Source organism: Passer domesticus, chromosome 16 (assembly GCF_036417665.1).
Source record: "Passer domesticus isolate bPasDom1 chromosome 16, bPasDom1.hap1, whole genome shotgun sequence".
In the NCBI taxonomy this organism is placed as follows: Eukaryota; Metazoa; Chordata; class Aves; order Passeriformes; family Passeridae; genus Passer; species Passer domesticus.
This window is the reverse complement of record NC_087489.1, coordinates 8,341,532-8,361,333: the sequence shown is the minus strand read 5'-3', so window position 1 is coordinate 8,361,333 and position 19,802 is coordinate 8,341,532. Positions and strand designations below refer to the sequence as shown.

At 61.5% G+C, this 19,802-nt stretch overlaps 2 protein-coding genes across 8 annotated transcripts; one reads left to right on the top strand and one right to left on the bottom strand.

The window, feature by feature from the left end:
* Positions 1–72: 72 nt before the first annotated feature.
* SDCBP2 (syndecan binding protein 2) lies at positions 73–4,862 on the top strand. 2 transcript variants are annotated; one of them, XM_064391239.1, is made up of 9 exons: positions 73–1,992; positions 2,593–2,654; positions 2,775–2,850; positions 3,085–3,188; positions 3,351–3,512; positions 3,720–3,895; positions 3,964–4,135; positions 4,258–4,349; positions 4,425–4,862. In XM_064391239.1, the coding sequence occupies exons 1-9, from the start codon at positions 1,761–1,763 to the stop codon at positions 4,477–4,479; spliced, it is 1,131 nt and encodes a 376-aa protein (XP_064247309.1). In that variant the 5' UTR covers positions 73–1,760; the 3' UTR covers positions 4,480–4,862. The 2 variants fall into 2 exon arrangements, with proteins under 2 accessions (XP_064247309.1, XP_064247310.1); XM_064391240.1 differs by lacking the exon at positions 73–1,992 and having other exon boundaries at positions 1,999–2,654.
* On the bottom strand, positions 4,806–17,795 carry SNPH (syntaphilin). 6 transcript variants are annotated; one of them, XM_064391214.1, is made up of 6 exons: positions 17,651–17,795; positions 17,454–17,510; positions 10,890–10,966; positions 9,931–10,032; positions 8,129–8,278; positions 4,806–7,299 (listed from the first exon to the last, which is right to left on the bottom strand). In XM_064391214.1, exons 3-6 carry the CDS (start codon positions 10,931–10,933, stop codon positions 6,168–6,170), a joined length of 1,428 nt encoding a protein of 475 aa, XP_064247284.1. In that variant the 5' UTR covers positions 10,934–10,966; positions 17,454–17,510; positions 17,651–17,795; the 3' UTR covers positions 4,806–6,167. The 6 variants fall into 6 exon arrangements, with proteins under 6 accessions (XP_064247284.1, XP_064247283.1, XP_064247285.1 ...); XM_064391213.1 differs by having other exon boundaries at positions 9,931–10,131; positions 17,651–17,728; XM_064391215.1 differs by lacking the exon at positions 9,931–10,032 and having other exon boundaries at positions 17,651–17,728.
* Between the last annotated feature and the right edge of the window lie 2,007 nt (positions 17,796–19,802).

Below are 19,802 nucleotides of genomic sequence, written 5' to 3'. Positions count from 1 at the left end.
TGGGCTCAGGGGGTGCCGTGTGGGGTGCTCTGGGTGCTGCTCTGGGTTTGTGGGGTGCTGTGCCAGGCTCATGGGGTGCTTTGGGTGCTGTGCCAGGGTTCTGCTGTGCCTCAGTGTGAGGCTCAGGTGCTCCCGGAGCACAGTAGGATGCCTGGGGCTCCTGTGCTCTGTGGGGAGGTGATGGCAGCCTGCTGGAATTTGCATAATTAATTGCCTCACCATAACCTATTACACATTGCCCTCACAGCCTCATGCCCTTGTGGCTGTGACTCAACCTCGACTGGAAGCATCAAGGATAGATGGGTGCATGTTCCCATGGTCCTTGCAGCTCCAGGGAAGCCTTTCCTTACACCTTTCTGGATTTATTTCAGTCCCTTTTGAAAGCTGGACGTGGCACATGGGGCACAGCACATCATCTGCTTTGAGCTTTGCTGCTGTGGGTATTGTGTGTGTAGGACCTGCTCAGGCACCACTGTGGGCCAGTGCCTTGTTCCTCTGCTGACAACCTTTGATCAGTCAGTGTGCCACAACTGATAACACAGCCACGATCAATAACACAGCCTGTCCCAGCTGCCAAGCAAAGTTTGTGTGTAATGGGTCCTGGAGGGAGCAGTGGCCCTGGGGCAGGAGCAGCTCAGCCATTGGGATGCATCCAGGAGCGCAGGTGCAAGGGAATTAGCACTGCCCTTAATTGCTGCTCAATTAACCAGAACAGGAGCTTGTGGGGCACCCTGCTCTGTCCTTAGCTGTGGCCCTTTCTGGGTGGAAGCTTGAGGCCGGTTTGTGTTTCTCTTCCTGCAAAGCTTTTTGCTTTAATTATTAACCAGTGCCAGGCAGTGCCATGGCTTGTGGCTGGGGCTAAGCCAGGGCAGGGGGGAGGCTGAGGGAAGCCCCCTGCCCTTGGGCCCTCAGCTCTGCACAGCTCCTGAAGCATCCCTGAGTGCAGGTGGGGTGTGAGTCCCTACAGCTGTGGTTTTGTGGGGATGAGGGCTTAGGAAATGAACAGACTCCAGGAAACAATCCTCTGTGTCTGTGACTCTCTCTGCTGCTGGTGCTGAGGCTGTTCTTGTCCTGGGCTGGTCAAGGCAGCTGGGCACCATCCAGCTAAAAATAACACCAGTAAATAAAACACTTCCTCCTGGCCTGGCACGCTGGGGCAGAGGCTCAGGGAGCTGGGACGTGCCTGGCTGTGGCTCCACAGCGGGACTGGCCCCGTGCCAGGGAGCTCTGGGCTGGTGCCACCAGGTCCAGGCCTGCCCCAGCGCCCTCAGCACCCCCCTGCCCGGCCCCTGGGGACACGGTGGCCCATGGCATCCTCAATGCCAACAGCAGAATGTCACCTCTGGCTGCTGGAGGGCTGGATCCCCAGGTGACACGGTGATGGCCCCTGGCAGCAGGATGCCACGGCCACCCCACGCTGAGCTCTGCGCTGGCTCAGTTTCTCCAGCTGCACCATGGGACTCCCACAGCTGGCACGTGTCCCAGGTGACGTTGGGAAGGGTGTGGGACACGGGATCCCGGTCACGGCCGCGTCAGCCCCACGCGCCGGGACAGCGAGGTGTCAGCAGGAGCCACCCACGCAGGGGATCACGGTGGGGAGCCCCCTTCACCCCCAGCAGGGCCTGAGGAGCCCAGGCAGGATAATGGGGGTGGGGGCAGCCCAGTCAGGGGACCAAGCCACACGCTGGGGGTGCCAGGAGAGGTGATGCAGTGTTGGGGGGGCACCATGGGGGGTACAGTCCCATCCCTGCTCCCCCAGGATGCCCGAACCTACAGAAAGCCATCCCAGTCCCCATTCCAATCCCTGTCCCACCCCTGCAGTGCCAGGGCTCTGTGCATTGTTGCCTTCATCTTCCTCTTCCTCACCTGTGCCCTACCTAGCGGGGGTGCAATCAGCTGAGCCTGTCTGGCCCCTCCCTGGGCTGGGCCCGGCTATAAAACCCAGGAGCCAGGCAGAGGGTGGTGTCACAAGGATCTGGGAGCTGTTGGCAGGTGAGTCTGGGGTGCCAGGGTTGGACTTGGGGGCTCTGGTCTGTTGGATGCTGCTGCTATCCCTGGGCTGCAGGTGGGATCCTGCCTGGTTCCACAGAGCTCAGAGCTGGGTCTGGATTTGGCCTCTACACCGTGAGTTTTGGATGATGCTTTTTGGGGCACAAGGTGCCATTGAGTAGGTTTGGGGGGCACAGCCTTGGGCACAACATGAGGTGCAGAGGGGACTGATGGTGTGTGAAGGGCTGCTCCCATGGGACATGTCACTGCTGTGTCTGGGTAGTGCTGGAATGGCCCCACTGCTCAGCTGGACATGGGGAGCAGAGGGGTCTGATGAGGGGCAGAGGGGCCATTCCCATGGGATATCCCTGTCTGGGTGGTGTTGGGATGGCTCTGTGGGACGGTGGGCATGGGGAGCAGGACCTGCCCGGCACACAGCCATCCGTGTCCCAGCCACCAGGAAGTGGTGGTGGTGACCCTGGTGACATAGCCTTGAGTCACACTGGAGACTCCAGGTGACAGCCCATCTCCGGCCCGGGCTGGGAGGGATGCTTGGAGAGAGGCAACCCAGTCCCTGAACTGCCCATCCCTGTCCCCTGACAGCAGCAGCGATGGCCACACTCTACCCCTCCCTGGAGGACATGAAGGGCCACCAGGTCCTGCAGGTCAGTGCCAGCTCAGCAGCGTTACAGGGCTGAGCAGACCCCAGTGAGTCCCTGTGGGCTCTCACCTCAGAGGGTCCCCGGGGTGGGGGGCACAGCATTGAGCACCCTGTCTCTTGGCAGGCACAGGCAGCAGCTGGGGTGAGGACCCCTGCCACCACAGTGGTCACAGAGAAGCCAAAGCTCACCTCGGGCACTGGTAAGGTGGGACATGATCAGCTCACCCCGTGCAGGGGCTGTCTGGATGGGCAGTGATGCTCAGTGTGGGGGGGAGCTCAGCTGAGACCCCTCCCACAACTCAGTGCATGGGTTGGGGATGGGATTTTGGGATTTTTTTGCTGGCCTATGGTCCCAAGGGGCTCCTAGCATGGAGGGGGCCAGGCTGTGGGTTGGGGACCCCAGGAGCTGAGACCACCCTCGGTATGTCCCTCAGAGCCTCCTGTGCTGTACCCCAACCTAGCCGAGCTGGAGAACTACATGGGGCTGGCGCTCTCCAGCGAGGAGATCCAGAAGAACCTGCACACGGAGGACAGCACCGTAGGTGTTGGGCTGGCAGCTCCCTGCCCCACGTGGCTCCCCATGCCAGAACGGGGGTCCCTCTGCTTCCTCATCCTGCCTGAGAAAGGGATGCAGCACTCCCAAGGGCTGAGGTGCCCCCTGTGTCCCCGCTGTCCCCACTGACCCCCAGCTCCCCCGCAGGCACTGACCCCCGCCGGGCCCTCCCCAGGCCAGCTGGTGGCCCCCCTGAGCGGGCACAGCGCGGGGCTGCGGCGCGCAGAGATCAAGCCGGGCGTGCGGGAGATCCACCTGTGCAAGGACGAGCGGGGCAAGACGGGGCTGCAGCTGAAGAACGTCGACCAGGTGAGGGGCTGGGCTGGCACGGGGCTGGGCTGGCACGGGGCTGTGTCATGGCATGATGTGACACGGCATAAGCATGACAGTAGAGCGCAGCGTGACGTGGCAGTGTATCACAACACATTAAATGTCACAGCGCGCCACGGCGCAGCGGGGTGCAGATGGCATGGCACGGCCACTGGTCCCTGTGCCACCACTCCACCGTGTCCCCAGGGCATCTTTGTGCAGCTGGTGAAGGCCAACTCACCGGCAGCGCTGGTGGGGCTGCGCTTCGGGGACCAGGTGCTGCAGATCGACGGCAAGAACTGCGCGGGCTGGAGCAGCGACAAGGCACAGCGCGCGCTGAAGAAGGCGAACCCCGAGAAGATCGTCATGGTGGTGCGGGACAGGTGAGCGGGTGGTGGCACCGGCGGCGGTGGCAGTGCCGGTGGCAGCGGTGACGCTGCTCTCCCCGCAGGCCTTTCCAGCGCACCGTGACCGTGCACAAGGACAGCACCGGCCACATCGGCGTCGTGGTGAAGAAGGGCAAGATCGTGTCGCTGGCCAAGGACAGCTCGGCCGCCCGCAACGGGCTCCTCACCCACCACTGCATCTGCGAGGTGAATGGCCAGAACGTCATCGGCATGAAGGTAGGGCTGTCCTGGGGGTGCAGGACATGCCTGGGGAGTCAAGGATGTGGCCAGAGAATCCAGGAGGGAGGGGGATAGTGAGCAAAGCTGGGCACCCCATGGATCCCCTCTCTCTCCTGCAGGATAAGCAGCTCATGGAGGTGCTGGCAGGGGCTGGGAACGTGGTGACACTGACCATCATCCCCACCGTGATCTACGAGCACATGGTCAAACGGTGAGAATGTGGGGACCCCCACACCCCACAGGGACCCCCGGGCTCCCCCCACTGACCTCCCTTCCCTCTGCTCAGTCTCTCTTCAGGGCTGGTGAAGTCATCCATGGACCACTCCATCCCTGACCTGTGACACCATCGCTGCTGTTCTGGGAGCTGATGCTGGAAGCCCAGAGGGCCTGCTGAGAGGACCCCACAGCACCTCCAAAGGAGCTATTCTAGCACAAAACCCCTTATTCCTTCAGAGTCTGGTGGTGCTGGGTGGTTCCTCCTCTCCTCAGCAAGGACGGGGCAGATGTCCTGTACCAGGGTCCCACTGTCCCCCTGTCCCTGCTTGGGCCACCCCCTCAGGGCAGATGCCAAGGGCTGGCTCCAGCCGAAGCAGACACAGACCCAGCGACATTTATTACATCCACCACAGACAGCGAGTACAGGACAGGGGAAACAAGAAGAGGGGGGTTACAGCTTTTTCAGTTCTGTATTTAAAAAATATATTATATAGATTTGTCTTTCAAATATAGTCGTTACATTTATTTCTTGGCAAAGCTTTGGATAGCCTAACAGACGTGTACACAGATCCACAAATACATTGCACGAGAGGCGAATATCCCAGCCCCGCTTACATCTGCCCCGGCTGCCTGGACACTGCTGCTCCCCAAATCCTTCCCCCGGCACCTGGTGCTGTGCTGGTGGCAGAGCTGCTGTCCCCACTGCCCCCCAGCATGGGCAGAGCCGGCAGAAGGGGGATGCAGGGAAGTGTGGGGCACGCAGGCTGTGGCACGCGCCCCTCTGGGGACCGCTGGACACCGGCGTGTGGAGCATCACCGGCTGCCAGGGCACCTGGCCGGTGGCACCCACGGCTGGGGGAGTGGGCTTGGGTTGGGGTTGGGGGAACACTGTTAGTTCAAGTCACGAAGAAACCACAGACATTCGTGGGGTGGGAGTGCGGCGCGCCCGGGGCAGCCCCAGGTCCCGCGCCCCAACAGCCCCGCTGAGCAATCCTTGCTGTCTTTGTGTTTCAACAAGAAAAAAAAAAAAAGGCATTTTTCCGGAGGCCGCCAGCAAAGCGGGGGCTTGGGTGGGCCGGGGCGGCAAAGGGCTTGGCTCTGCCTGCACGGCACTGCCCCACCCCAGCAAAGGCATCCGAGCTCCGGCACGGGGTGGGATCACCGGCAGCACGGCTGACAGAACCGCCGGAGCCCCGGTCCCGCTCCCCGGCAGCCAGAGTCCCAACAGCCGGCCTTCAGTCTGTACCCAAAAAAAAGTGAATATAGTGCAAAGCAAAGGGAGGGAGAGCCCACGGCTTCCTCGGGGGCTCCGTGCGTGAGCTGCAGCCCAGTTCCATCCCAGCGTGGGGAGGCATCTCCTAGGGAATGGGGGGCTGGCCCGAACCGCTCCGGAGCTGATCCCTGTGTCGGGACAGGAACCCCCACCCCTGCCCACAGACAGACACTGCACCTGCAGCAAGGAACCGCCGCATCCCCAGCGCTCCACGCTGCCAGCGGCTCCTCGCCACCACCGCCCGTGGCACGGCTGGGATAACCCGGCGACAAACAAAAAGCGATTGCGATGGAGGGACAGCCCCCACGGCGGGGGCAGCCCCACAGCCCCGCAGCCACAGGCACAGGCAGGGGTGTCCACGGCGGGGGGTGACGCTGGCTGCCAACACCCCTCTTCCAACAACAGTTCCTCCCCTCCTCCAGGAGCTGGGGAAGGGCAGCACACCTCGATACACCCACAGACCCCTCGGCCCCTTCCCACCCGCCGGGGCTTTACAATCAGCAGTCGGGTCCGTGGGGCGGGTGGAGGGCGTCGGAGGGCTCAGGGCTGGGCAGCGCCTCCGGGGCCGGGGCTGGCGACGGGGCGACAGCCCATCCTGCGGATGGAGTGCAGGGCCACGGTGCAGCAGCCCCGCAGCAGCGAGCTGATGTTGTAGATGGGCTGGCCCTGCCGCCGCTGCGAGCGGCACAGCCAGGCCACCGTGGGCACCGCCGGCACCACCACCGCCAGCAGATCCACGATGAAGTGGCGGCTCCAGTAGCTCTTGGAAGGGTTGTTCTCGCAGCCGGTCACCTCCATCAGCTCCTCCTCCGCCACGCAGGCGATGGCCACCGAGGGGCTGGCGCTGGGGGGCTGCCGCACCGCCGGGTTGCCGGGGACACCGCCCTCGGCAGCGGCAGCGGCGGCGTCGGGCTCGGCCACCGCCAGGTCCGTGCTCCCGGTGGGGTTGGCGAGCTCGGGGACGGGCATCGTGTCTTCCATTTCGGAGACCCAGGCGGAGGTGGGGCTGCCCAGGCTGCAAGCCTGGGACTTCATCACCTTCTCGAGGATGGTGTCCAGGTCGGGCTGGCAGGGCACGAAGTCCGTCTGGATGGCCCGCTCCTGCATGCAGCTGGCCTGCACCCCTGCCTCCGCGCTGCTCCGCAGTCCCAGCGCCTTCTCGTAGGTGTTGCTGGGGGGCAGGCGGGTGCCGGGCTCACCCCCCACCTCCAGCGGGTCCGTGTGGCCCGGAGCCTCCTCCATCCCCACGAAGCCGCTGTCGGCGCCCTCGTCCAGCGAGATGGTCTGCGAGCCGCCCACGTTGCGGTCCCCGGCGCCCTGGTCGCTCAGCTTGGTGTAGGTGGAGCTGCGGGTGAGGGATCGCGCCGGGGACCCCCCGGCCGACTCGCCGGCGCCCTCCTCCTTCAGCGCCCCGTTCTGTGCCACCTCCATGCTGTGCAGCAGCGTCTCCAGCTTCTTGTTCTGGATGTTAATGTCCACAAAATACTTCTGGAGGCCTTTGTCCTTCTCCAGCAGGTTGTTCTTCACTGTGTCGATGACCTGCTTCAGCTGCTTGATCTCCTTGCGAGCCTCTTTGAGCGCCAGCTGGGCCTCCACGCGGTGGCACTCCTCCTCGATCCAGTCCTCCTGCATCCGTGACAGCTGCGTCTTCAGGTCCTCGATCTCAGCATCCCTGCGGAGACGGGAGGGCACCACCGCGGCGCTGAGGGGGCGGCAGGGACAGCCCTGTCCCCTGTGCCCAGCACTGGGCTGCAACCAGATCAGCCAGCAGCACTCCCAGCTGGGAACAAGGGATGGATCCAGCGGTGTAGGGACCCTCAGGAGTGATGCTCAGGGAGCCTCAGGAGCAATGTTCAGGGATCCCCAGGAGTGATGCTTAGGGACCCTCAGGAATGATGCTCAGGGACCCCAAGGATGGATGCTGTGGGACCTCAGGAGTGATACTCAGGGACTCTGAGGATTTATGCTCATGAACCCTCAGGGCTGATGCTCAGGGCCCCCTGGCAGCACTGTTTGGAGCAGTGGGAGCTCAGGGATCCCTGCAAATGATGCTCAGCCTTCTCCCCAAGAGGCTGCAGTGCCCAGGTCTCCTGAGGGCTGCGTGGGGGTGGGCAGGTGCCCCGGGCGGGTGCGTGGCAGCTGGCACGGCGGCGGGGCCGTGCCTAAGCCTGAGGAGCAGATGGGGATTAGCCACCCTCTGACGCTGAAATTCAGCAAAACCATGGCAGGGACTTAAACAGGGCAAGGGGAGAACGCAGCCACTGCAGGTGGGACGTGGGGCTCTCCAGTCCCCAAATCTGCAGCTCCCAGGTGGACAGGCAGCAGTGGCAGGTCCCACATGCCAGCAATGCCCTGGTACAGCTGTGACCTCAGTCCCTGGGCACGAGCACGAGGACGAGGCGCCATCCTGGGAACTGAGACACCCAGAAGGACCAGTCCCAGACAGGAGCTGCCTCAGTGGGTGGCAGTGGCTGGTGCTGGCACCCTTCCCACGAGCTCACCTGTCCTGCAGGCGCTCCTGTGTGTCCTTCAGGCGAGCCTTCAGGTGCCGGATGCAGACCTCCTTCTGCTGCAGGGGAGTCAGGTACTGCTCCGGCGTCGGTGGCTTTATCCCATGGTTGTCACTGCACAGGTTGTACTTGGACGAGCGCCTGCAGGGACACACGTGTCACCCACTGCCAGTGCCAGGGTCAGCACAGGCTTGACCCAGGGGTCCTAAGGCCTGCTCTCGGGGTGCAGCCCTGTAATACATCCCAAAGGAGCCCTGAGAGCAGGAGGGGCAGGGTGGGTGCATGAGGGTGCTGTGCCCTGATGACAGGGGCAGGGTGGGTGTCGTGTGTGCTGTGCCCTGGCAGGACAGACAGGGTGGGTGTCGTGTGTGCTGTGCTCTGGCAGGACAGACAGGGTGGGTGCATGAGGGTGCTGTGCCCTGGCAGGACAGACAGGGTGGGTGTTTCAGTGCTGTGCCCTGGCAGGACAGACAGGGTGGGTGTTTCAGTGCTGTGCCCTGGCAGAGGGTGGGTGCAGCTCCTGGACACACTGCTGCTGCTGCCAGGTGCTGAGTGCTCTGTGGTGCTGGGGACTTTGCTGGGCCATGAGCAGAACCAGGGCCACCAAGGTCTCTGTGTGCCCAAAGTGACCTTCCTGGAAAGAACTGATGTGGATGGAGGCCCCAGGGTGGGATTGGCCCCACCAGAGATGGAGGCACAAGATGGGAATGGAAGGGTTTGGGATGGAGCAGGTCTGGAGGCAGTGGCTGTCCTGCCCATGGGGAGCAAGCCAGGGAACCCAGCATGTGCTCTGGGCTGGGCCAGCAGCACCTCTGGACCCTCCTCCTGCCACCAGTGGCACTGGGGCAGATGAAGTGACATTTCTGGCCTGAAGCCTGGGACAGTGCAGAGAGCAGGGGCTGGCCAGGGACAGGGCTCCCCAAGCTGGGAGGCACGTGGTGAGCTGGGAGCTGCACGAGTGGCTCTGGCATGGCAGTGGGGGGACCAAACTCCCTATGAATGGAAAGGAGGCATCCCAAAGCCCCCCTGCATGGTGTCCATCAGCCCAGCAGCCTTTAGCCATGTCCAGAAGCATTGTGTGAGAAGCATCCATGCCTTGGAATGCCCATGGCAGCAGGAGGGCCACTGCCCCAGCCGCAGCACACGTGGGACCTGCTCACCATGTCACCCTCGGGCCCCTCAGATCCTCCCAGAATGATTCCACCTCTGGGAGCTGGCAGGGGACAGGGGACAGGCAGGTGATGAGCAGTGCACCACGGGCTGCTGTGCCTGCAGGGCTGGGGCTGGTGCCCATCCCACAGCTCTGTGCCGGCTGTTTGTGCCCCGAACACATCCAGAGCTCCCTGCTGAGAAGCCAGGGGGCCACCAGCTCTTGCCAAACCTTTGCTGGGCAGCACAAGGGGATGGAAGCGAAGCTCTTGCCCTCGTGCCTTTGGTCTGGAAGGATCCGGGTGCTCCTTGGAATGCAGGACTGGCAGGAGGGAGCGTGCAGCGAGCAAGCCACAGCCACAGCAGGACGGAGGGAAGAGGACGGGGGATCCCTGGGCGGCAGGCGGGGGGACAGGGAGGGAGACGACACAACAACAGCGGCGGAGAGGTTTGGAGGAGGAGGGTAGTGAGGGTCTCTGGAGACACGCCAGCAGCTCCGCCAGCTCCGGCTCCCCCGGCCACCAAGCGCACAGCCTCGCTCCAGCGCTCCTGTCCCCGCTGGGACCGGCACCGGCAGCACGGGGAACTGCTCCCCCTGCCCCGGGGCACCCAGCAGCCGCCCTGGGGCCAGGGTGATGGGTTACCTTGGGGTGGGGCTGCTGTCGCTGCCCTTGCAGGAGCCAGAATTGCTGCTGCTGCTCAGCGAGGAGGTGCCGTAGGTGTCCCTCCCGGGGGGCGAGGGGCGCCTGGAGGCAGGGAGAAGAGGCTGTGTCTCAGGCCGAGTGGCTGAGGGCGCTGAAGACTTAAAGAAGGAGGCAAAGCCACTCCGTCCATAAACCCCGCGACTGCCAACCACCACACCGAGAACACACAAGACAAAAGGACAAAACAAACAGCAGGGATCAAAATTGCACGGACATGGCGACGGGCACAAAGGCAGGGCTGGGGGGGATGTCCACCCGCTCCCCCTTCCCTGGCGTGGCAGCCCATGGATGCTGGCACAGCATCCTCGCACCCTGAGGACCTTGGGAGCCCCTGGGATCCCCTGGAAGCCCCTTGGGAGCCCCATAAGAGTCCCCTGGGAGCACGATCCCAGCGTAGCTCCAGCCACACCTGCCAGAGCATCACCTGGACGTGGGCAGCTCTGCCTCTTCTCCCTGCCCACGCTGAGCCTGCACCTCCATAACGGCAGTCCAGGCCATGGAGACATTGGCAGGGGAATAAATGCTTTTTCCCTCTTTTTCTCTCTTTACCACTCAGCTCAAAGAGACATTTTCCAAGGGCTAACATACCTCCCAGTTTCATTGCCCCAACCCAGTGCTCTCCACCACTGCCTGCCTTCGCCTGGACGGACGGAGGGGTCGGTCCTGGCTGTGGCACAGACGGACAGAGGGACAGGGCGTGCAGCACTCGGGGAGCTGCATGCACGGACAGGGAAGTGCTGTGCAGCGGGCAGTGCCATGCAAACCCCCGAAAGCTGGGCTGGGGGCTCGTGCTGCGGAGTGGCAGCTGGTGGTGGAGGTGTGGGGATCGTGGGGATCGTCTCATCCCGGCGGCAGGCGCTGCTCTCCAGTCCCGAGGCCAGAGGCTGAAGCATATTCACCTTCGTGATCCCGTGGACGCGCGTCTGCTCCCCGGCACGGACATGGCCACAGTGCCACGGCTCCTGGCCACAGGGAACTGCAGGCAAAGGAACAGAGAGAGCAGGTGAAGGCAGGAAAACGGCCCCGATGAGATGGGGTGAGCCCTGGCACCAGGGCAGCAGTACAGTCCCCAGGGCCACCAGTACAGGACAGATGAGGACAGCATGCCCTGCACATCTGGGCTGTGCTTCCCACTTGTCTCCCATAGCCCAGAAATGCCAGAATGCTGCATGCCTGTGCTCCCACCTGTGGGCACAGGGCAAGGGTGTTCTTAATTTAAAAGGCAGATCAGAAGCACAGCAGATGCCTGCCCATGGTCTGGAGCCCCTTTCTCATCATGGACAAACTTCCCCCTGCTCCCAGATCCCCTTCCCTGTCGGGAAGCAGGGTAATGCCACAGGGACACAGAGTGCCTGCAGTGGGGCATTACTGGGGGCAGAGATGGTACGAGGGCTCTGACCCAGCCATGGAGCTCCCCGGGCAGGCAGCTCTCCCTGCAGTGGGCTGCGTGCCTGCTCTTCCTTAATTAAGTGCAAATCCCCCATTCAGCAGTGAAATCAGGTGAGGAAGAACAGATCCCTGCATGATGAGGCAGCAGCTGCTAATCCCTAGGGAAACACAGAGCCCGCTTTCCTGTAAATAAATAGGCCAGATCCAGAGGCTTGCAGCACCTTGGGCACACCAGGATGTGAGGGAGTGAGGGAAGCATCTGCTCAGCACCCGCATCCTGCCCAGCGCCCCATGGCACCGCTGGGGTCCCCACCGTGCTCCCAGACTGCCAGAGATCGCCAGGGATGGGGGCAGCACGGGCCCCCCATCCCCTGACCTATTCACAATGCCAGCGTTTATCTCAGATTTTGGCAGAGCCATGCAGGAGAGGGGACCTGCCAACAGACAGTCGATGGGTGACAGGAAACACTCTGAGCTGCTGGCCCTGCTCCAGGGGAGCGCGAGGAGTGGGACAACAGGGGAGGCAGAACGGGGAGGGGGCACATCCAGCTCACCCAGGGCAGCCCTCTACATTTGCAACCCCAGGTTATTGCTCTTCCAGGATACCTCAAAGCCCACACTGGCCAGCCCAGGTCCCTCCTCTGCCCAGGATTTGCTGCTCCCTGGTCTCCAAACCAGGGCACCCAAAATCCCAGAGCACTGCTGCTGTAAAGTCCCAAGTCCCAGCAGGCACAGTGGGGTGCCAGCACCCCGGGGACACTGCAAGAAGGATTTGGGGACCCTGCTGCTCCCACCTGGGATGGATTTGCCTGGAGATGACCTGGGCAGGGGAAGGCAGTGTTCTGTCCTGCTGGATCACTGCTCCCAAGCGGGCAGCAGCTCTGCCACTGCAGCAGCGTGAATCAGCATCCACCAAGAGCCGTGCGTGGCCTCAGGCTGGCAGGAGCATCCTCCAGGATTCTCTGTCACCCTCCAGCAGCACCTCACGGGCTGCAGCACAGCTCTCAGCAGGGATGTAGGGAGATTTGAGAGGGTTGGTTCCTCACCCTCTCCCTGCAGTCCAGTGGTGTCTGGTATTATCCCAGGGGTGCCCAGCATCAGCTCAGCTGTACCTGCACCCTCCCCACTCATGTCAAGGTCACCCTCACACCACACTGCTCTGTGCAGGGGTCCCTCTGTGCCCCACTGACAGCAGCAAGTGCCAGCACTGCAGATGGCACGTGTGAGTCCAGCAAAATGGGCCTCCTGAGAGCACCCACCCCACACCCCAGGCACCTGCTGCCAGCATCACAGCCTGGAATGGCTCTGTGGGGACACCTGGATTTGGCCTCATGTCTGGGGACCTCATTTCCTCCTCCTCCTCCCACTGCTGCAGACTTGTCTAGTGCCCACACCAAGGCTTGATGCCTCCCACAATACCCAGGGTGTCTGGAATTTAATCAGTGCTAATAAATTGTCATTATTCCCAAAGGAACATTGGGCCACTTCAGTCTCCCCAGAAGCCTCACTGTGCCCAGAGGCTGCCCAGGACAGGCAGGGTGGGCAGATTCAGCACCAAAGCTGAACACACACCCTCCCGTGTGGCATGTGGCTACTGAAGGCAGAGGAAATGACAGATCTGCACTCAGAATTACCCCCTCAGATGGACCAGGAGCAATGGAGCCATGCAGCACCAATGGAGCCCCACCAGGAAAGCAAGGGGAAATCCAGGATGAACCCTGGTCTGGTGGTGGCATTCCTGCCCATAGCAGAGGGTTAAAAAGAGAATGGTTTGGCTTGGAAGGGACCTTGAAGACATCTCATTGCAACCCCCTGCCATGGGCAGGGACACCTTCCACTATCCCAGGTTGCTCCAAGCCTTGTCCAACCTGGCTTTGAACATTTCCAAGGTTGGGGCAGCCACAGCTTCTCTGGGCAATCTGTGCCAGGGCCTCACCATCCTCACAGGGAAGAATTTTTTTCCAAATATCTCATCTAACCCTGCCCTGGCAGTGGGAAGCCATTCCTTTATCCTGACACTCCATGTCCTTGTCCAAAGTCCCCTTCCAGCTCTCTTGGAACCCCTTCAGGCGCTGGAAGAGGCTCTTAAGGTCTCATCAGAGCCTCCTCTTCTCTACCAGCTCTCAGCCTGTCTCCACAGCAGGGTGACCAGGGCAATTCATGGACCAAGACCAAGGTGACTTGGGGGTACTGGCTTGTCCCCACACAGGGGAGCAGAGGACCCTGCTCAGCACAGCTCCCCCGTGTCTGCCCCTCCTACCTGGGAGAGCCAGCAGGGGCCAGGGTCTGACACTCCCAATTACACCAAATCCAGACTGCCCTGCACACCACCTGCCTGGGGCCCAGCACCCTGCACATCCCCTAAAATGCAGCTTGAGGGCTGAGCAGGGTGGACACTGCCCATTGCAAAGACAGAGTGTTGCTGGTGCTGCTGACAGCAGAACTCCCTGAGAGGCTCCAGCACGTGTGGAGCAGAAGGACAGAGCTGTTACAAACAACAGCAAAAACCGGGGTTTGTTCCGTGCAGTGGAATTAGCCTGGATAATTCCTGATAAATAAAAGCAATGGGCCTTGATAAGGAAACAGCTGGAGCTACAGCATGAGGAAGAGGATCCCCCACAGAGGGCTGGGATGCAGAATCAGGACAGTCCCCCACAGTGCCACTGTCCTGGGGGGTGACACCACAGGGCTCATCTTCTGGTGGGTGCCCAGCTCCTGCTGAACTACTGAGCACACTGTGACAGTGATGGATGGCAGAGCAGCGACAGAGTGGGGGCTCAGCCTGGTGCCCAGAGGAAGATTTCCCCAGGCTCAGCTGGATCACTGCCCCACAGAGATGCTTCCTTGCCTCAAATCCTGCCACTTCCCCACTCCTTGCTGGATCCCCTGGCTGTGCCAGTGATGGACAAACCAGGCTGGGCAGGTATGGCCCTTCCTACATGCTTCTCACATGGGAAAAAGGGACACAGGACCTCTGGAGAGACCCTCATCCCCGGCTCAGTGAAGCCTCCGATGGTTCCTCAGCTTGTTCCTCTGAGGGTTCCATGGCTGCAGGCTCAAGAGTTTGCTCCCATCAGCTCCCAAAGCTCAGCTTCTGTGGGATCCAGAGGGATCCAGCTGCTGCCAGCCCACCCCATCCCCACAGGGAACGTGAGAGAAGGTGTGAGAGCCTGCAGCTCACTGCCAGTGTCAGCCCTCAGCACAACACTGCTGTGCCAGCAGCCGCCACATTTCCCTGGATTTCTCGCTCACTGCTTCCTTTGTCGAGGCTCCCATCATCCTGCCTGCTGCTGGATTGCTGTGTTTCCCTTGGCACATCCTGTGTGAGGAATCTTTTGCAATGGTGGCACTGAGCCCGAGCGTCTGAGAGCAGCTTCACCCACTGCAGAGACCTGGAGAGGAGCCGTGCTGTCCCCATGGGTCCCCTGGGGGATCTGCAGCCTCCCAGCATGAGCAAGATTAAATGCAGAGGGAACACGGAGAGGGAATCCACAGCTTTGTATTTCCAGGGGACAAAAAGGGCTCCCAAGGAACTACTCTGCCTTCCTGACACCAGCTCTGCTTTTCTACACTCTAAAAATAAGCAAAGTGCTGGATGTGGCCAACAAGCAGAGCTGATGTGGGGCAGAGCCTTTGTTCCTGGACAGTGGCAAGGCCAGGGCTGCTTGCACTGGAAAAGGGACTGGGATACAGCTGGGTCGCAGTGGGAAAGAGCAGGATCCAGCAGCCAGGGCTGGCAGGAGTCCTGCTGCAGGAGGGGTCAGCACTGGGACCACCACCTGGGCAGCTGGGGACAAACACCCAGGACTATGTCCCCTCCTGCCATGGGGGATTTTTGGGATACAGGGCTTGCTTTGCTTTTGGTCCAAGAAGATTACAAGGATGTGGTAATATCTCCAGAGGCTGGGAGCCTCTGCTCCAGTGTAGATGGGTTCACCCCAAAGCTTCACCTGGGTCCCAAGCAGAGGGAGATCATGGAATCACAGACCCATTTAGGTAGGAAAATACCTTTAATACCTTCAAATCCAACTGCTAACCCAAGCCACTGCTAAATCCAGCTCAGGGCAGAGCCGAATGCTCGGGGCACAAGCAGAGACAAACCCCATGGGGTGTTTATGCAACACCACCAGAAAAATCAATGTTGCTAAGAGTGCCTGTATCCCATTCCAAAAGGCAGGAGCACCTCCTTTTATTCTCCTGTTTGTTATAAAACGCTGAGTTGACATCCAGAGATTACAGGAAAACAGACACCATTTGGAAAGCTCGGGTTATGCAGCTCATCACTTTTCCAGCTGACCTGGCTGCAACTCCAAACGGGGAGGTGGCAATTCCCAGCCCTCATTAGCTAAAATAAGGTGCTTGACCAGAGGGTAAAGGCTGGGCTCTTGCTGGGGACTCTGGAGCCAAAGGGAAATGGGAAAAGAGCTGAATGACAAGAGCTGTAGCAGCATGAGAGCAGGAGTGGGACACCCAGGATGCAGACCCCGTGGTCTCACCCCAGCCAGGAAGGTCAGCAGGATGGGATGGAGGTGACATCCCACTGCACAGCCCATCCTGCAGAGGTGCTCTGGCAGGAGCCGAGCTGAGCTGTGCGAAGCAGAAGGAACAGCCCACTCCTTCGAGATACAAAGGCAAAAAAACCTGGAAGACAAACCCAGCTTCCAGTGCACCAGCTCCGCCTCCCCTGCGCGGCGGAAGCAGGTCTCCCCTAGCCTCCATCCACCTTGAGCGAGGGCTGGGAATGACGGCGGTGCCGGGGGATTCGCCCTGCTCTCCACACCGCTAGAATGGCCTACTTTAACCACACACCCCATCTCCTGCCTCAGCCCGCTGCAGCTCCTCCGGGATGGGAGCGTGGGCACTGCCCCTCTGACCCCCACCCGGGACCCCCGGACACCGGGGTTTGCATCCTCTGGCACACGGTCACAGCACGACGTGCCTGTTCCCAGAGAGGGTGGGAACACTGGGATTTTATAAGCAGAGCAGGCAGCCAGCAGTGGGTTCTGTGCCACAGCCACAGCGCTGACCTTGTGGGGAGGAGAGAACAGAGCACCCGGCTCATCAACCCGCTGGGGTGCTCCTGTCCCTCTGGAGATGGAGCATGAGGCCATTAAATCATAAAATGTCAACTGCAGAGCAGCCCCAGCTCCTGCAAAATACCCCATGGTGCCGGAGACACTTTGGGGTGCTGCATGAGCAGATGTGGGGCTTGTGCTTGAAGGCAGAGTCTGGTGAATGAGATGTGGGTTTGGGGTGTGCAGGGAGGGTTTGGGGTGTGCAGTGAGGGTTTGGGGTGTGCAGGGAGGGTTTGGGGTGTGCAGGGAGGGTTTGGGGCGTGCAGGGATGGTCTGGTGCACGTGATGTGGGTCTGATCCATGTGCCATGGGGTTGGTGCTTGCAGGGAGGGTCTGGTGCATGAGATGTGGGTCTGGGGTGTCCAGTGAGGGTCTGGTGCTTGCAGGGAGGGTCTGGTGCATGTGATGAGGGTCTGGTGCAATGAGATGTGGGTCTGGTGACTGGGGCATGCAGGGAGGGTCTGGTGGGTGTAATGTGGGTCTGGGGCATGCAGGGAGGGTCTGGTGCACGTGAAGTGGGTCAGGTGCACGAGATGTGGGTCTGGCGAGTGCAGTGCAGGTCTGGCGAGTGCAATGCGTGCCTGAAGCTGCTGTTTGGGTCTGGTGCATGTCACATGGCTCCAGGGCTGTGAAGCAGGGCCGGTGGGTGTGGTGGGGGTCCAGGCGGGTTTGCAGTGCGGGTCAGGGTACACAAGATACGGGGCTGATAAGCCATTCACGGGTGCAGTGGGTGCCGTGGGCTCTGGTGCAGCAGCACGGGTCTGGCGTGTGCCGCGGGGGTCTGGCACACGCAATGCGGGTGTGCTGCGGGCCCGATGCGTGACCCGCCCGAGCGCCCTGTGCCCCGGGCACCCCCCCGCTCCCGCCCGCCCCCCGATGCGGAGCGGCGCTGGCAGACCCGGCTGCCCCCCCGCCTCCCCCCAGCCCCAATCTGCAGCCAGAAGGGGATGAGTCACGGCCCCGCACCGCGCCCCCCGCACCGCGCCCCGCGCCGCTCACCTGCGCGGGGCCCCGCCGATGTCGGGGGCGGCAGCGCCGGGGTGGGGGCTCAGCGACCTGCCGGGGAAGGGAGAGAGCGGGCGGTGAGCGGCGGCGGCGCGGGCCCGGCGGGGTGCCCGGTGCGGTGCCCGGTGCGGTGCCCGGTGCGGTGCCCCCCGCCCCACCCCGCACCCCGCGCCCTCCCCCGCCTCCATCACCTGCGCCGGCCTCCATGGGTGCGGCGGGGCGGCCGGGAGCGCTGGAGGGATGAGGGAGGGATGAGGGAGGGAGGGATGGCGAAGGGAGGGAGGGAAGGATGGATGAAGGGAGGGAGGGAGGGATGAGCCGTGCAGCTGCGTAATTTGCTCCCTCCTCTGCGATCTTAAAGCGACGGCGCCGCGGGTGCCTCCCCCCGCCGGGTTTCCCCCCGTTTCTATGGCAACGCCCCTCTGCCGGAGCGGCACAACCACCTCAAAAAAAAAAAAAAATAAAGGAAACCAGCCAGGTTTTGGGGTCCCTCCCCGTCTGCGAAGCCCCGCGGGCCGGGTGTGCCCTGTGCCCGCTGGCCCTGGGCTCCTCGCCCCGCGTAACCCCGGAGGAGGAGGAGGAGGAGGAGGAGGAGGAAGGGGGGGAGCCGGGGCGGCCCCGCGCTGCGGCCACCCGGCCCTTGGAGGTCCCCCCCGCCCAGCTTTGTAGTTTTCATTTTAAGCAGCCCAGCTCTGAGGAGATCCCTGCCTCTAATTAGTGACGCGCTTTCATAAAGTCAAGTCATTAAATAACCGGAATTCTGTGCCCCGTTTCAATCCCTCTGGCTCAGCCCTAATCGCCGGGGCTTGGGTGAAGAAGCAGCAAGAGCCACCCCGAGCTGCTGTCCCGGGCTGTGACTGGCGTCCGGGAGGTTTGGGAGATGAGGCTGAGGCTGGCACGGCACGGCACGGCACGTCCCGTTCTGCAGCACAGCCCGGTTACTCATGGCACTTCCCACACGCTTCCTGCTGTAGCTGTCAAGATCAACCTTCCCGGATTATTTGCTGAGGAGCCGTGTCGGGAGCCCCCGCGCCGCGTCCTGCAGCCCGTGCGGGAGCAGCGGGCACCGGCTCCTGGGGGGCTCCGTGCCCCAAGGCCGGCTGCGGACACCCCGTGGGGACCTGGAGCGTCAGAGGTGCACTGCCTGTGCTACAAACATCCACGTGTGTGCATCCACATCCGGATTTATGGGGGGAAATGTTCGTGTGGGAAATATTCACAGCCAGAGCAGAGCCTGTGCCCAGTTTGGGTCCCGACCCGAGGCCCATTGTGCTTCCCAGACACTCCCAGCTCCCTTTGTAACTCCCCCATGGTTATTCCAGAGTTTTGACAAACCTGTTTGGTAAATACATGTCAGCCTTTCCTCCAGCTCTATTTCCTGCATGATTTGTACCTCATTTATCCCGACACACAGACTGTTTTCAGTGTATATATATATCCTGCCTCCCATGTATTCCTGCCCGCCTCCAGCTGCCTTTTGTTCCCCTCTTTCCCGGTGAATCCAACGCACAGCCTCTCTCCTTGAAAGGAAAATTAATGAGTTATCACAGCTGCTGCCACTGGAGCAGCTCTGACCATGTGGCACAGGCAGCAGCTCTGCTGTGAGATGCAGAGTCATTCCTGATGGCTTTTGGGAAAGAAAAATGGTTTCTCCTTCCCTCTGCAGTCTGCAGTGCTCGGTCTCCCAGGATACCCTGACCTGAAGAGTGGGAGCACCACTCCAGGGAGACTGGGCCTGCTGCAGGGGAAGAGAGAGAGGTTTTCACCAAACCCAAACCCTTTTCCCAGGTCAGCGCCTGGCTTCGGAAGTGCCAGGCCTGCCACAAGGAAAAGATGAGCTGCCCTTGGTTCCAGTCTTGGCCTGAGCCATGTGCCTGTTCCCACCCAAAAATAGCATTTCTTTTGCAGAAAACTGAGAGGTTTTTACCATACAGGGATGATCTTCCCTTCCTTACACCCAGAAAAGGAACCCCTCTGAGAACAGCAGCAAAGGCCCAATACTCATTTAATCAAATATTCCTGTTCAGAAAGGAACACCCCCACAGCCAGTGGCCACCCCATGGCCCACACTGGGGCTTCCCCTCTTTTAAAGCCATTTTACTCCCTTAACCAGACCCTCAAAAGCAAACCTCCCCAAATCCCGTGGGACAGGAACCACACAGATTAGTGGGCCCAGAGAAACAGGGTGTCACTGAGGTGTCACAGAAACAGGGTGTCACTGAGGTGAGTGAACACCTGGAAGCCAGGTGACAGCATCACCCATCCTTTCCCATTCAAAGTAAAAGCACCAAGTCCCCGACTCTGAGATGAAGGCACAGGATTTGATCCTTCAGAAGAAACACC